This window comes from Triticum dicoccoides, chromosome 1A, assembly GCF_002162155.2.
Source record: "Triticum dicoccoides isolate Atlit2015 ecotype Zavitan chromosome 1A, WEW_v2.0, whole genome shotgun sequence".
Taxonomy (NCBI): domain Eukaryota; kingdom Viridiplantae; phylum Streptophyta; class Magnoliopsida; order Poales; family Poaceae; genus Triticum; species Triticum dicoccoides.
Genome location: NC_041380.1, coordinates 316,396,062 through 316,407,914, shown reverse-complemented (window position 1 = coordinate 316,407,914; position 11,853 = coordinate 316,396,062). Strand labels below are relative to the sequence as shown.

Sequence of the window (11,853 nt, the reverse complement as noted above, 5' to 3'; positions counted from 1 at the left end):
GTCAATATGCAACCCGTTTGTCTTCTTCATGGACTCGTTCTTCTTCCTAGCGGGATTTCAGGCAAGATGACCATACCCTCGATATCACTTCTATCTTTGCTTGCTAGTTGTTCGCTTTATTGATATGTCGCGCTACCTACCACTTGTTTATCATGCCTCCCATATTGCCATGTCAAGCCTCTAACCCACATTCCTAGCAAACTGTTGTTTGGCTATGTTACCGCTTTTGCTCAACCCCTCTTATAGCATCGTTAGTTGCAGGTGAGGTTGAAGATTGTTCCATGTTGGAACATGGATATGTTGGAATATCATTTTACCTCTTATTTAATTAATGCATCTATACACTTGGTAAAGGGTGGAAGGCTGGGCCTTATGCCTGGCATTTTATTCCACTCTTGCCGCCCTAGTTTCTGTCATACTGGTGTTATGTTTCTTGATTTTGCATCCCTAACACGATGAGGGGTATGGGACCCTCTTGACAGTTCACTTTGAATAAAACTCCTCCAGCAAGGCCCAACCTTGGTTTTACATTTGCCTAACAACCTATAACTTTCCCTTGGGGTCGCGACCCCGAGGGTCATCTTTATTTTAACCCCCCAAGACTGTGCTCCTCTGAGTGTTGGTCCGAAACGGGCAACCTGCGGGGCCACCTCGGGGAAACTTGAGGGCTGGTTTTACTCGTAGATTGTCCCATCCGGTGTGCCCTGAGAACGAGATGTGTGCAGCTCCTATCGGGATTTGTCGGCACAGTCGGATGGTCTTGCTGGTTTAATTTTACCATTGTTGAAATGTCTTGTGCACCGGGATTCCGAGTCTGATCGGGTGTCCCGCGATGGAGGATTGTCTCCACGGGATCATGAGCTTGTGATGGGTTAATTTGGGACACCCCCGCAGGGTTTAAACTTTCGAGAGCCGTGCCTGCGGTTATGTGGCAGATGGGAATTTGTTAATATCCGATTATAGAGAACTTGACACTTGACTTAATTAAAATGCATCAACCGTGTGTGTAGCCGTGATGGTCTCTTTTCGGCGGAGTTCGGGAAGTGAACACGGTTTGTGTTATGTTTGAACGTGAGTAGTTTCAGGATCACTTCTAGCTTCACGACCGTTGTGTAGCTTCTCATCTTACTATTATTTGCATATGTTAGCCATCATATTTTTGCTTAGCGCTTGCTGCAACTCCACCTCATTACCACATCCTACCCATAAGCTTAAATAGTCTTGATCTCGCGGGTGTGAGATTGCTGAGTCCTCGTGACTCACGGATACTTCCAAACAGTTGCAGGTGCCGATGATACCAGTGCAGGTGATGCTACCGAACTCAAGTGGGAGTTCGACGAGGACCTTGGTCGTTGCTATGTTTTGTTTCCTGATGATCAGTAGTGGAGCCCAGTTGGGACGATCGGGGATCTAGCATTTGGGGTTGTCTTCCTTTATTTTGGTTCCGTAGTCGGACCTTAATTGTACTATGGATGATGTATGTTAACTTTTTATTTATGTGAAGTGGCGATTGTAAGCCAACTCTTTATCCCTTTCTTATTCAATACACGGGATTGTGTGAAAATTACCCCTTTTGCGACAAAACCACCATGCGGTTATGCCTCTAAGTCGTGCCTCGACACGTGGGAGATATAGCCGCATCGTGGGCGTTACATAGCCGCCGCCACTCCATTCAAAATAGGGAGAGAAGAGATCAAGAGAAGAAGAACCACCAGAGATCTTTCTTGTTTTGTTCTTCCGCCTTCATATTCATTTCATCTCGGCATCACCGTTGTAAGAGAAATTCCAAGTTGTAAGATCATGGGGTATAACTATATTCATACTCATTTGGAGATTGAGACTTGTTGAATTAGAATAAAACTAAACATAACAACATTCATCAGAATTTATTAGTTCACAAGAAAGGCTCTGAATCGATCACAGAGAAGGTAGACATGGGAAGATCTATAAAACACACACATCATAAAATAAGTAAAGTAGTTCTAAGAGATAGAACCGACAAGCTCGACAAAGACAATGCAATTTGTTTACCCAGTTCGAGTTGCTCGCATAACTCTATGTCTGGTTGGAGGGATTGAGCCTAAACTCACAAGACACAAGATTCCTCACCCTATTCTCCTTGAGCTAAGCTCACTTCTAACATGCCCAATTACTCGTGGTAGATGTTCAACATGATCTTCGAACCTTCACAGACTTGTTCTTCAGCAGTCCGTGACTACTCTTGCATGCTCTTGAACAGAGACTAGCCATCTAGAGGATGTGTAGTCCTCAAGAGTAGCATGTTAAGTTTGGCTTAGATGAAGTTCTTCAATGATACTTGGTACTTAGCAGTTTTTAGGCTCTGGGTGTTCTCCGCACTTAGGGTTCTCACAATCTATTCGGTAGGATGGATTGGTGATAAAACACTTGTGAATTTACTCGGACCAACTAACTGCAAATGGTTGGAGTGTCATTGCTATTTATAGCCGGGAGTTATCCCGAGGGCTGAAATGGCCGTTGAAGGCAGGGGTCACCCAACATACACACGACACATGGTGAAATGGTCGGATTTCAAACACAACCACTGGACTTACTTGCATAACAATTCATCCAACTTCTCAGCAAGAACTTTTCATTAAGGTGCCCTGAAGAACTTCTTCGAGACCAAAGCTAAACGAACTACTTCGAAGGACATTTCCATGTCTTCACTCAAAGAAATAAGTTGGATTGAGCCTACACACGAAGTCTTCAATCTCAGATTTCACTTAGAGCACCCTTAATAGTATGATGTACCCTGTCGACTCAATAGAAGAAAATGAAACTAAAATAATCAAAGTTCTTGCTACAATTTCATATTCCTCGCATAGAGCATCATATAGGTGTTCATGGGAGTGAAATTCCTACAAATCCACACTAGGGTTTTGGATTACAACGAGATGAAGGGAGAAGCCGATGTCAAGGATGTGAATGATGATGATGGTTGATGTCGTAGTCTCTGTTATTGAAGCTATGGCATGGTGGTGCCTTTCTACTGATTCCCCTTCCGAATCCCTTCCAAAGGTCAGGTTTTCTGCTTTCATTTCATGGTTTGGAGTCTCTATGTTCATCCTACCAGAGACCCGATCACACCGGGTTGAAGTAGTCGACCATGGGGAGGGGGCGTCGTGCGGTACGACTATTGGTACAAGCGGGTGTCGTTGTATTATACACAGTCTTATGGAATGCCAGGTGCAGCCTGGTTTCTTCCCACATGCTCATAATCTTCGTATAGAAGGCTTTTAGATGTCCCATTAGCATATTTTACACCCAAAATAGGTTTTTTCTTATCAATGCTCAAAATATCATGCCTCTTTGGAACCTGGCGAAACCAGGCAAAAAGGGCACATGAATGTGATAAAATACAAAAATCCTTATGACCAAGATGCAAAAATAGAAAGTAAAAAGTGATACAAAATGATGCCATCAAATACATGCCAAATATGATAAATTGCGCCTTGTCAGGAGATGTTTACCTCTCAAGTCAGTTCGGTCAATTGTCTCTACTTAGTGTGCAATGCGGGTGGTGGGGTGGATGGTGAGCTCGAGTTAGTGGAGTTGAGATTAGGAGCAAATAGCAAGTTTGCCGATGTGGTGAGGAACACATAGAGCTCAGGACGGAGGTGTCAATGAGATCCTACTATGTAGGAAAGCGTGGGGCGTTAGATTACGCTCGGGCGGCGAGAGGTAGGAGGGGCATGTGAAAGGTCACTTACGAGTGGCCCCGATGTAGGTAGGCGCAATCTCTATCCTGCATGGCACGGACAGACAGACACAATGGACACCCCCATTTCTTCCCCGCATCTTGGGCTAAAATGGGGGATGTATTTATTCTTTTTGGTTTTCGCTATAGACTATAGTCTACTAGTCTAACTTGTTAACTTTCAGGTATTATAGATCTATCTATGACACAAGTATATCACTTGGTTTATGTTGTGGTTGCTTCCTAACTAAAAGGTCTTGCATTCAATTCTAAAAATGTTGCAATTTGTAGAAATGGTCATGTGGATTTTTTTTCTCAAACCATGCTTGATACTTTCACATTAGTAGCTATATCATTGGAAATTACACTTCTAAAAATCTTCCATGATTTTAGATAGCCCAAATGGTCATTTACTATGGTTCATTAGTTATAATTAAAAATCCTAATAGCTTTGTGAGCTATTTGGACAAGAGAAACTGCCATTGACATTGTTATCTAGCTAGCCGCTGCTTGGTACTGAGAATTTATTATACATTGTAATGAGTTTACCATCTATCACTTCCTTTCATGCATAACATATCATTTGTTGTTCTCAAGGTCATCTATAAATCACACAAGAGATACAATTGGATAAAGGATGTAGTTCGTATATGCGGTTCCTTTCTTGCAAAGATTAATTTAGCAATGGTTGTGTTTGGAAGTTGCCCATTGGGGGCTATTTATCTAATATCTTCAACCGCGTAGATTCTTGATTTTACAGGGTTATTGATTGTTCTACCGAGTCCCCTATTAAGTATAGTGGTATAGAAAGAGCATAGTCTAACATTCTTGAATTTACAGGGTTATTTTTCTTTTACAAAGTCTCATTTTATGTTCACGAAGAACATTGTCTAAAATCTTGATAACATATAGGAGTACGTAGTCACTTGACTACAAATTCATGTTGTGCATTAGACGATTTATTCACTAATTTAAGATTTTGGCGTCTCTTGTCTTGGATTTGTCTCAACTCGTAAAATATGTTTACACTCAAAGCTCAACATGTAACTGTAGTCACAATATGGAATGAACTCTGTTTCGGTCATTTCAGAGTTGTGTCTTTGAATTCATGTGTTGGCTTTCAAAATTTTACTTATCATACATTGTGTTGCATAGATGGTGCTAACACTAAATAGTCCAATTAACATATTCAACTTAATGCCATGATTATTCTATGCCAAGTAAGAACAAAACATTAACATGAATTTAACAGGATCAGAATAATGCTACCAGTGGGAGTGTCAGATATTCTTGGTCGTCGTTGTATGGAGTAGATTGTTAGGTGTTCGACCTAAATCATTTGCTTCCAGATTGCATGCATCTTCAACCCTACATGCATATATCCTGCCAGAGCATATTTTGTAGAATCGGATTTGTACTCAAGAGTTTTCTTGATACTGTCAAAATATTGATAACATGTGTTCACGCTTGAGCCAATGATGCAAGCCAGCATTGGCTCCATTGCGCTTCCGCCACCTCCTGGTCCATGCACACCTGCCATTACTGTTTAAGATATATCCACCCGGTGTTCTCTTCATGTACATCTTCCATACGAGGAGGCGCTGGTGGCTAGATGGCGATAGGGGCAGTGGTGGGTGGAGATGTTGTCGGAGAGAGATCAACATGAGGACAAGGGAGGTGGTGACAGGAGGTAAGAAGGGTGATAGCAGGGTCAACATGAGGATAAAAAGGGAGGCAATGAGAGAAGGCAAGGGGCGATAGTGGGAGAGACTGGTTTGTGGGCAGAATATGAATGTGACAGTGGCGTCATCACATCCTCCAAGTTGTAGAAAAGGGAAAGAAGTGCTTGATGTGCCCCGAAAAGAGAAGTGCATTGTTATTATTATTTTGTAGCATGCTTGTATTTGCAATTTGTTTAGTGAAATCATATGTGTAATAGTCAAGCATGCCGCTAAGCAATGTATAGCTTAATAAGTGATAATTAGCTTTCCTTTTTTGCTTTCATATATGATGTTAAAGCATATTTTAAGTTGAAGAGGAATCATAATTTTATAAAATACTATATGATGATTTTTTTGACACACGTGCAATTTTTAAGTGAATTTATGTGTGCATTATGTTTGTGTGTGCGGCTTGACTGGCATGAGATAAATTGCCCGTGGTTGTAAGTTTATGCGATATTTGTTTTGATATATTCATAAGTACATGCTCGCGAATTACAATGATATCTTTTTATCAATGTCTTTGTATAAGTTTTATTGGTTCATAGTACTTCCTTCTTTTCAAAATAAATACGGTTGATTTAGTACAATTTTATACTAATTTATACTAAATCCGTGACATTTAGTTCGGGACGGAAGAGAGCATTAAGCAGCGCATTCAAGTAGTAACCGTAAAAACAAAGTAGCGCAAGGAAGGACGACAAAATCTGTTCACCACCTTGCCGCTTGTGGTCTCTCGCTCCTCCCGTGTGCGTGCGGCGTTGCGTCACTCATCCATCCATCCTCACCCCCGCTTACCCATCCTGCTTCTGCCTCACTCGATTCAGTTCAAGTTTCCAGCACCGGCCACCGGGAAGCAGCGGGGCGCGCAGTGGGAAAGAAGGAACGCCGCAAGAGAAGAGAAGGGCGCTGCGACCGCGCTGCTCGCCGCGGCAGAGATCCGGCGGCGGCGCTCGAATCGACGGCCATGATGAGGCACAGAGCTCGCTCTTCCCCCAGCTCCCCTCTCACCCCATCCTCCAGCACGAGGTGACCTATCCATTTCCTCAGCTCTTCTTCTTCCTCCGGGCTTTTCTTCGCCGGTTCTTGTGACGGAATCGCTGCAAGCAAATTTACATGTGAATTCGCTGGAAGTTCTCACTAGAGCCGCGGCCATGGAATTCCTGGTGATGGCTGGACCAGGTTTAGAAAGCTTTTATACTGTTTATTTATTTGCCACCTTGAATATACGAGCTAGTACTTAGAACGAGGAATCTTGGGGTCCTTTTTGGCACTTTATTTATTCAGTAAGACAACAATCTACTCGTATGGCTTATGAATAAATAAAGAATAAGAATAAGAATGACAGGTCCACTGAAAGGTGGGCGTGTTGCTTCGATTTCAGATTCATGGATTGGTAATGTGGGTATTGCAATGTCGATCTTTGGCCAAAAAGTAGCTGCAAAATCATCACTGTAATTTGGAGACAATCGGACAAGAACAGTGCACAAGTCAGCCTCCGTTCCCCTTCACTTTTTTTCTTGAGCACAGCACAAGGGGATCTCCGAGGTCGGGTCCTCACCCTTAGCGTCGTGGAACCTGGTGGTATCAACATGGAGCACTAGTGCACTTGGCGTTGACATTTCCCGCAGCACACTATCTTTTCCCTTCTACCACTAGCGCAGTTTTGGATAGAAACAATGTGTTAATGATGTGCTCCGCACTTTAGCTTGACCTTGAGTTAATGATATGCCCAGAGCATCAGCAGGCCATCATGTTTTTTCCCTGAAAAGTATGATAAACCATTGGCCTCTGCATCGATTGATTCACACAACTGTATATTATTAATTAATTAATTAATGATGATGCCAAACAAATCAACTTAATAAAATTGTAAAAGGAAAGAACTCGAGGCCATCCACAAAGACCTGCCTCCCGCAGCATCCCCAAAACCTACCACCAAAGCTGTGCGCAACATTCCAAGAAAACGCTTTCAAGAAGGAACCGCCGCTCGTACGCTGATGTTGGCTCATCCAACCAGATGTGAGACCAAGGGCTATTGCCCCGAAGCAGATCTTTGAACAAACACCTTCAACAAGGTAACGATGCACGTACGTCGACGCTGCCTGATCAAGCCCCAAAGGCAGATCATGGGTTTCCACTTGGAGAGAATGCACCCGCAATGTCTGCCGCCATACTCGTCGTCCACCACACTACCAGCTTGCTCACACAGAACTAGCGGGCCAAAGGAGAAGTCACCGGAAGGGAAGACGTCGTCACCTTGGCTTATAATGGGTGTTGCGTGGATACCCTCATTGTTCTCATCAATGGAGAAGATGCGAACAGTAGTCTTCTGATTTCCACTGCTCCATTTCCCCCCTGTCCAAGATTTGTCAGTTGCAAGAATCTCATGGCTCTATCCATATGAAGGTGTTGCATTCCTCAAGAAAGTTGTGATAATAGTTCGATCTTTTCTTGTATGTAGGTCTGCAACCATCATGTTCATTTCAGGTTGCATAATTGGTTAGTGTCAAGGGATTAGCATTTTAGCTCACATGGGAGATTCTTTCCCATTAACCCCATTATCATTGAATGACAAATTAAACTGTTGAACTAACATGTTGATTAGCCAGCACATCAGTCATTTGCTAGAAAATCACGATTTGATTTGGCAAGGCGCCGACTAGAGGCTTCTTCTTCATTTTTCACAATAGTGATAATAAATGCCACGCAAACTTATAATCGGTTCTAAATTTATTACTGTGCTAATTAGTCAACTCACCGCTAATATTACCCAATTAACGGACTGAAGACCCACCTAGTATGACCTAGTTAATCATCATTAGTTACAACTACTTCAGCTAATTTTGGTGAAAGAGTTAGAACAGATTGCTTGATCATTTGTTAAATATTTTGAGCTATATCATGTAAAATGAATTGAACAATGAACATTGAACAACATACTAATGATGTGGACTAGTTTTCTCTACCAATTTATTTTCAAACTCATCTAGAGCCAGATCAAACCACCAGTTTTCATGACAGACTGGTCCATATGTGTTGGAGATCTCAAACCGTCATGTTATGCCTATGTTTTGCCTTTCTGTGAAGGAATAGAAGCTTGTCGTCAACTCCTCCTCTATCTTCAGTTCAAATGCGAAACGGCATGAGGTTTGGTATGCAGTACAGTTGATCTAAATGAAATCTGTGAGAAATTTGAGGCACACAAATATTAAACACCGAAGGAAATTTGAGTTGTGCAGTTATCTCGGAAGACTTCTTTTATTCCTCACATTCCATGATCCCAAAATCTGGAGCTGTAACCAGGCACTACACAATGGGAAAGGATAATAGTAGTATATTAGTTGAAATGAAAGGAAGATTACCAAAAGAGGATTTAAAAAAATTACAATCGTGTTCAACAACAGAGGTGTAATAGTGCATACTTTCGTCAAATACCGGCATGAGTGTAATAGAATATTTCGCGTAATTTGCTGGACCGTGGTGGGGAACTTTCCTTGCATAGTTGCATTCTACAGCATAAACAATTTACACACTTTCCTTATTGGCAGAGTGAAGAAGATATTTGGTTTCTCCGTATCTCTCATCCTCATCAATCTGGCTTCTATTATGGAGCGTGCTGATGAGAATCTTCTTCCAGCAGTTTACAAGGAAGTCGGTGCAGCCTTCAATGCTGGTCCCACTGACCTGGGATACCTTAATTTTGTAATGAACTTTCTTAAGTCGATAGCATCGCCCTTGGCCGGCATCCTTGCTCTTCACTATGATCGCCCAGCAGTGCTTGCAATAGGAACTGTCTTCTGGGCCTTATCAACAGGGGCTGTTGGTGTTAGCCAGCATTTTCAGCAGGTTGCATTCTGGAGAGCTATAAATGGCCTTGGACTTGCCATTGTAATACCAGCACTTCAGTCGTTCATAGCGGATAGCTACAAAGATGGTACACGCGGAGCTGGGTTTGGTTTGTTAAGCCTCATCGGTGCAGTAGGAGGTATAGGTGGTAGTATTGTGGCAACACTCATGGCTGGGAAGGACTACTGGGGATTGCCCGGGTGGCGTCTTGCTTTTATTATGGTTGCGCTTGTCAGCTTCATAATTGGAATTCTTGTCTACTTGTATTCTACTGATCCAAGAAGAATCCCTGGAAATCATCTTCTTGATGACGACGACTACGAGAGGTATTTCCCCTTATTAATTTTTAAATTGTGTGTTTGTTTAATTTATTTTATCTTGTCATGCTGCGAGGCTTCATTAATCAGAACTAGTACCCGAGTCCTGCTAAAACGAGTCTAAAGAACACCCTTACAGAGAGAGACCTTTGTGTGTTGTGTACAGTGATTTGGTGATCATATAGATGCTATGATTCTGCCAGATAAGATGCTATCATGATTTTCTATTTACTTGCAGGAATATAAATTTGTTCTGCAGTGAATAATATGTGATGAGGTTGATTCTAAAGATGCATATCTCTTGTTTCATTACTTTGTCCCTTCCAGTTTGTAACTGCAGATAAAAAACCAAAAGATTTCCTTGGTCAGTGAAGCTTGTTAACTTGCAATGTGACTGCATTAGGGATGCTTTGATTTACAGGATACTCCCTCTGTCCCACAATATTATGGGACAGAGGGAGTAGATTTCTTCGTGTTCTAACTAAAGTGTGTAGTAATTGAGCCAAAGCTAGCGAAGAGATGAATAAACATAAATATTTGTATCCTCCTCTTTTCCCAGGTCACATCTGTCCAGCAAAGATGTTCTTCCTCCGACCTCTATCTGGATGGATTCTTGGGTAGCAATGAAGAGTGTCATGAAAGTGAAGACATTTCAGATCATTGTGTTGCAGGGGATAATTGGCTCATTGCCCTGGACCGCCATAGTTTTCTTCACCATGTGGTTTGAACTCATTGGTAAGGCAAACAAGCTGATAAGCTCCTAAATTAAATTCTCTAAAAGAAAGTTGAATATTGACGCTCCATGTTTGAACTCCTCTTAGGTTTTGACAATAGGAGTTCTGCAGCATTGAACAGCCTATTCGCCATTGGGTGCGCCGGTGGAGCTCTCCTTGGTGGTGTACTAGCAGACCGCCTGTCACGGCACTATCCCGATTCTGCACGCATCATGTGCGCTCAGTTTAGCGCCTTCATGGGCATTCCTTTCTCATGGATCCTTCTTACAGTCATTCCTCAGTCAACTGACTACTGGTTTGCCTACGCCGTCACACTCTTCTTCATGGGTATCACCATCAGCTGGTGTGCTACTTCCGCAAACAACCCCATGTTCGCGGAGGTAGTCCCTCCCAAGCACCGCACCATGATCTACGCCTTCGACCGGGCTTTTGAGGGTTCATTCGCCTCACTGGCCGCTCCTGCTGTTGGCTTGGTCACTGAGAAGATATATGGCTACGACGCCAAGACTGTAAACATCGCAAACGGATCAGCACAAGGGGCGTATGCGCTGTCGAGAGGGCTACTAACCATGATGATCCTTCCTTTTGGTATTTGTGTCCTGTTCTACAGCCCTTTGTACCTTGTGTTCAAGCACGACAGAGACAATGCCAAGGTAGCCAGATTCAAGGACCAGGAGCTAATCTGAAAATAAAAATATTTCTGCAGTGATGTTTCTGATAAGGATTCGAGCTTATTTGTGAATGTTTTGGTTGTAAATCGGAGCAAAAGACAATATATGCTATCAGGGAAATGTGATGCTAGTTCTAACAAAGTGCCAACATCACTAGATAATCTGAGCACATTGTGTACTTGTACACGATAACTTAAACTGCTATCTTATAGAACTTCCACAACTGCATTTCGTGTATAACTAACTTTAAAATGCACAAAGTTCCCCGTCTAGATAAGGAGACAAATCTAAGACAAGTATTTCGCGGCAGAGATAATATATTTTAGTATCTGAAAATAGAACTGTCTTCATTTACTGAACTCAATAACTATCAGTGATTCACATTTCCTTTTCTTCATATTGATGTGGGCTTTTCACTCTCAGGAAATTTGACGCCTCTAATGAACCCTGTTATAATCACGCTATCAATATAGAAGCATGATTATACCAAATATTCAATGGATTAAAAGGTTCAGACATAAATAAAAAAATTAAGCATTTAAACGTTATAACTGACAACTTTGACAAAAAAAACAGTAAAACATACAGGAGCACAGGAGTTTCAGCTCGAACATCCTGGAGAAGCGTAGTGAGCCACAAGCACAGTAGTTCCCTGATGTAAGACATAATCATGCCCTGGAGGTGTGTGACTATCATCTAGCTCAAAAGAAGATTCATATTCAGAAGGAATGTCCTCGGTGTCTTACTCCTGTGTGTATGTCAACAGTGAAAACAGCATTAATAAAATCCAATAGAGAATGTATTGTGAACACATAATTCAGAAGTAATGTGAATGCAGAAGAG

The 11,853-nt window shown here is 42.1% G+C and overlaps 1 protein-coding gene across 1 annotated transcript; it reads left to right on the top strand.

The window, feature by feature from the left end:
- Positions 1–6,133: 6,133 nt before the first annotated feature.
- On the top strand, positions 6,134–11,171 carry LOC119270578. Its single transcript, XM_037552596.1, has 4 exons — positions 6,134–6,468; positions 8,991–9,614; positions 10,165–10,340; positions 10,427–11,171. Exons 1-4 carry the CDS (start codon positions 6,407–6,409, stop codon positions 11,023–11,025), a joined length of 1,461 nt encoding a protein of 486 aa, XP_037408493.1. The 5' UTR covers positions 6,134–6,406; the 3' UTR covers positions 11,026–11,171.
- The last annotated feature ends 682 nt before the right edge of the window (positions 11,172–11,853 follow it).